At 32.2% G+C, this 5,264-nt stretch overlaps 1 protein-coding gene and 1 long non-coding RNA gene across 6 annotated transcripts in view; one reads left to right on the top strand and one right to left on the bottom strand.

Annotated features, from left to right (window-relative positions):
- LOC106467083 (AP-5 complex subunit zeta-1-like) overlaps positions 1-5,264 on the bottom strand; it is an 89,469-nt gene that overhangs the window by 20,858 nt on the left and 63,347 nt on the right. For all 5 annotated transcript variants that reach the window (XR_002612349.1, XR_002612350.1, XM_022395204.1 and 2 more), the window contains exons 13-14: positions 3,056-3,178; positions 2,332-2,464 (exon numbers count right to left, since the gene is read on the bottom strand). Coding sequence is in view for 3 of the 5 variants with exons in the window: in XM_022395204.1 (XP_022250912.1) it covers positions 2,332-2,464; positions 3,056-3,178 (256 nt within the window). In the remaining 2 variants the exon portion in view is untranslated. The remainder of the gene's footprint in view (positions 1-2,331; positions 2,465-3,055; positions 3,179-5,264) is intronic.
- LOC111087694 overlaps positions 1-5,264 on the top strand; it is an 18,624-nt gene that overhangs the window by 2,231 nt on the left and 11,129 nt on the right. The window lies entirely within an intron of this gene.

Genomic DNA, 5,264 nt, shown 5'->3' with positions numbered 1-5,264 from the left:
ATTTTGTTGTTCGAGCTGCCACTGTTGAATCTCTTCTTGTTTCTTTTCTTTTTCCCCCAACAATTGCTGTAATCTCTCTTGGTTATTTTGTTGTTCGAGCTGCCACTGTTGAATCTCTTCTTGTTTCTTTTCTTTTTCCTCCAACAATTGCTGTAATCTCTCTTGGTTATTTTGTTGTTCGAGCTGCCACTGTTGCAGGTTTTCTTGCCACTGCTGTTGTCTCTCTTCTTGTTTCTTTTCTTTTTCCTCCAACAATTGCTGTAATCTCTCTTGGTTATTTTGTTGTTCGAGCTGCCACTGTTGAAGGTTTTCTTGTTTCTTTTCTTTTTCCTCCAACAACTGCTGTAATCTCTCTTCTTGTTTCTTTTCTCGCTCATCTTGTTACTTTTGCTGTTCTTGTATTGCTGCCATCAAATCTGCTAAGCTGTAATTTGATTTGCCGCTTCTCGTTTCCATCTTATTTTTTTTTGTCCCACTCTCTGACACCATTTTATTACATCTCTGGTCGTAAGTTAACTTCCGGCATAATTTCTTTCTGATGAAACTTTAGTGACACAAATCCTTTCTTAAATAAAACTAGTTTATTCTTTCTCAATACAACTTTGCAATAAATTTAATTTCCACAGTCACGCTATAACTTAAACAAACGCTATAATTCACAACTAACGACTCACGCGCTTGACTCAATTGTCCGTCTCTATCTCTGTCTGCAATTCAATTACATTGTTGCCATCACTTCTTGGGGGTCTTATATACAAGAATACCACACATCTAGTAAACACTCGAGGCTTCACGAAGGGACATGAATTTTCTAGAAGCTCATGTCGTATTACTAGCATCACGAGACTTCCGCTGTCGTAACAATATGAACAAAATAGTTCATCCTGTTTGTAATGGATGTCACAGGTAGAATCTTAAAACAATAAAGAACACAAACCATTAAAATATGAACAAAATAGTTCATCCTGCTTGTGATGGATGTCACAGGTAGAATCTTAAAACAATAAATGAACACAAACCATTAAAATATGAATAAAATTGTTCATTGTGTTTGTAATGAATGTTACAGGTATAATCATAGAACAATAAATCAACACAAATTGTTAAAATATTAAAACAATAGTTCATCCTGTTTGTAATGGATGTTACAAGTAGAATTATAGAACAATAAATCAAAACAAACTGTTAAAACATAGTTCATCCTCATGACATTAGGTGTCAGGGGTATATTCTCAGAATGAGAAACTGATAGAAATTGTTAAGATATGAACAGTTCATTGTGGTGAAATTATTTTACACTGGTAAAATTTTAGTAGAAATCAAGAGAAGCTGTTAGTATATAACTGAGATAGGTTTTAACATACAATGACTCTGCTTAAACTGTCATACTAATTTCATAAATTTGGATTTCAAATATACTGACATACACATATGCTATACAAACAAATGTTAAGTTTTCTTAATTGTAAATGCTACTGTAAAAATGATTTAAAAGAATAAAGTGGATGAAAAAAATACCAAATCCAAAATGTGTATTTTTCATTTTACAAAACACCAGTTTATGAAACTGTGTTACAACTCTCTCTCATTAGGTGTATTCTTTATTTTACAGAACACCAATTTATGAAATTTTGTGTTACAACTCTCTGTCATTAGGTGTATTCTTTATTTTACAGAACACCAGTTTATGAATTTTGTGTTACAACTCTCTCTCATTAGCTGTATTCTTTATTTTACGGAACACCAGTTTATGAAATTTTGTGTTACAACTCTCTCTCTAATTAGGTGTATTCTTTATTTTACAGAACACCAGTTTATTAACTTTTCTGTTACAACACTCTCTCATTAGGTGTATTCTTGATTTTACAGTACACCAATTTATGAAATTTTGTGTTACAACTCTCTCTCATTAGGTGTATTCTTTATTTTACAGAACACCAGTTTATGAAATTTTGTGTTACAACTCTCTCTCATTAGGTGTATTCTTTATTTTATAGAACACTAGTTTATGACATTTTCTGTTACAACTCTCTCTCAAATTAGGTGTATTCTTTATTTTACAGAACACCAGTTTATGAAATTTTGTGTTACAACTCTCTGTCATTAGGTGTATTCTTTATTTTACAGAACACCAGTTTATGAGCTTTTCTGTTACAACTCTCTGTCATTAGGTGTATTCTTTATTTTACAGAACACCAGTTTATGAACTTTTCTGTTACAACTCTCTCTCATTAGGTGTATTCTGTATTTTACAGAACACCAGTTTATGACAGTTCATGATCACCCTTAAATAACAGTCCTTTTTTTGACATAGAGAGTAATAATAGTTACCAAGCTTATAAAGAATTCAGAAGAATAACTGAAGTTTTTGATGTGGCTATAGAACTCTCCTATTTCTTCTTGAAGGTGGACCAGGACATCAGGATGAAGAGATATAAGTTTGATAACATTTTCTGACATCATTCTACAAGGTGAAAAACAAATAGAATCGTAAAACAGACATTCCTCTACAGATAACCTGAACAAGTTACAGACATTCCTCTAGAGATAACCTTAACAAGTTACAGACATTCCTCTAGAGATAACCTGAACAAGTTACAGACAATCCTCTAGAGATAACCTGAACAAGTAATGTTGTACTTTTAAATCAAACACATAACAAAACACTAATTTTATAATTGTACAGGTGTGTGTGTTGGGTCAACTGAAATAATGAAGACATGTTGAACTTTTTCATCTATGTACACCAAGTTATCACTACAACATTAACTTATTACAGCAATTAGAATTTGTAAAGTCTAAAACTTTCATTTAACCTCAGCTACATTTCAAAACAACGTCAAATAAAGTTAATATCACAAGAAATCAACAAATCCAACATTTACATTAAACAACTTGGGCATGTTAAAAAGGTCTTCCTTTTTTAAGGACAACTTCTGATAAACTTTCAAAGTTTTTGGGCTGTGACCTTAACATGTTCAAACTTTGATCTGACATTGACATCTGATCTCTCTACATGTATGCAAGAAAAATCTTTAACAACGACAAAAATTACCTTTGGACTTTTTCAATGTAACCCTCCACTGGGTACAGAATCAAGGTCCTTTCTATGAGAACAGGAAGAAGAGAAGCAACCAATGAAGTATCAGCAAACTGGAGGAAGGTGTCAAAAAAACAGCTAAAAAATATGGAAATAAAACTGTTGTAAGAATGTTTTTATAAAATCCAGGGTGACTTGTGTATACTGTTTACTGTAAACTACAGTACATGATTTCACGTTAGGCTGTCCTTATGTTTAGTCTATATAATTAATTTCAAGCCAAGACTCACCAAAATACACTCATAACCTCCGGAGGGAGTTGAAATAGCAAAGTGAGACAAATTATAAAAGAAGTCATATTTTCTGAAGAAATGCCAAGTTTAATTTCTCAAATATTACCAGAGATTTCAATGTACATTTACAAGTCCAACAGAAGAAGCAAAAATGTACAACACAAGTGCTACAAGCTGTTTACAAGTCCAATAGATGAAAAAAAGATATAACACAAGTGTTACAAATTGCTTACAAGTCCAACAGAAGAAGCAAAAATGTATAACACAAGTGTTGCATATTGTTTATATGTCCAACAGAAAAAGAAAACCATGTATAACACAAGTGTCACAAACTGTTTACAAGTCTAATAGAAAAGAAAAACATTTATAACACAAGTGTTGCAAACTGTTTACATGTCCAACAGAAAAAGAAAACCATTTATAACACAAGTGTTACAAACTGTTTATATGTGCAACAGAAGACACAAAGGTATAGAACACAAGTAACTAGTTTGATGATATATGTTGGATAACACAAGTGATACAAACTGTTTATATGTGCAACAGAAGAAACAAAGGTATAGAACACAAGTGACTAGTTTGATGATATATGTTGGGTAGGCAAGTTGAATTTTTAGTCATTTTTAGAACTTTTGATGTTCTGTTAATAAATAACTAGGAGGAAAACTTGTGCATCAAAAATATTATTTGGGTTTTAGTATTTTCTATTAAGAATGCAGGGAGTTCATAAAGTGTAAAATCAGAGCTGGTATCTAAAGTAATTGAAACATTTAAATGACCTGTCTAAACTACTCACATGAGGTTGGTTACATAGAGTTCTGAATGAATCTGATGGTTGTACGAAGCATCTCAATGATTTCTAGGTTAAACCTATACCACAAAACGTGATACCCACCAAACACTTTTAGTACAAAAAGACACTTTGAGACAACCAGATTTAGTGACGATTTCAAAGCCTGGATATTAGGGACAAGTATTAAAACTGAACAAGGTGACAGTGCCGATACAAATTATAAATACTGTTGATTGATGACTAAGACGGGGCTACAAGGGATGATGGATTCATTCCCCATATAACCTTCCCTTTGTAATGCATAGTACTATATACACCCACCCCTCCCTTATGCATACGGTGATATTGTCTGTACTTCCCAACTCTTCATTTCATTTTTGTAAAGTTTCACAAAGTTTAAAAACATTCCCGTGCATCTACACACACTACTCTTAATTATACAGATACAAATAATGTAATGATTGAACCCGATGACTACCGGTTACTAACTTTCTTAGTAGGCAATGCCTGTGTGAGGGCAAAATCATTTGTGAATTGAAAAAATGATAGAGAACTTATATCTTAATGGATTTCTGATCATGCTACTATTTATAAAAATAAAAAATTTTGTACAAATAATTGAATGTTATTAAATAATACGAAGTTTAAAGAGGAATTTAATGAAAAAATTACTAAGATACGTTTTAGACTGTAAATAAGCGCCCTCTAAGAATAAATGTTTTTTTCAAAAAATTTTTTAAGATATTTCCTTTCACCTCAGCACTGGTTCTGCCATCTATGATTGGTATCTAAACCTTTTTCTAGTCTGTTTTCTTTATAAAACTGCATCTGGGTGTGTTAAACCTCAGTTGTAAAACTTTTAGCCAATCCTAGTCGAAAGTGTCAATTTCAGTACCAATTATTCCAATTGCTGTATCTCCCATTTGACAAATCATAGGATGATAAGGAAAGCACGTGATGAAACGTTGTCCTCTGGATTTTACAATATGAATGTGGGTGGTGCTTATTATAGTAACTGCCATTTTACGTAGATGTTGTATTTAGTACTGGCCAATAGGGCTTTTCTATAAGCGTTAGAAAAGTTGCTTCTGGAAAAAACTGCATGAGATATACGAGACTTTTTTTTTTTTTTTTTTTT

This window comes from Limulus polyphemus, unplaced genomic scaffold (genome assembly GCF_000517525.1).
Source record: "Limulus polyphemus unplaced genomic scaffold, Limulus_polyphemus-2.1.2 Scaffold2483, whole genome shotgun sequence".
Taxonomy (NCBI): domain Eukaryota; kingdom Metazoa; phylum Arthropoda; class Merostomata; order Xiphosura; family Limulidae; genus Limulus; species Limulus polyphemus.
This window is presented reverse-complemented; position numbering and strand designations above follow the sequence as displayed.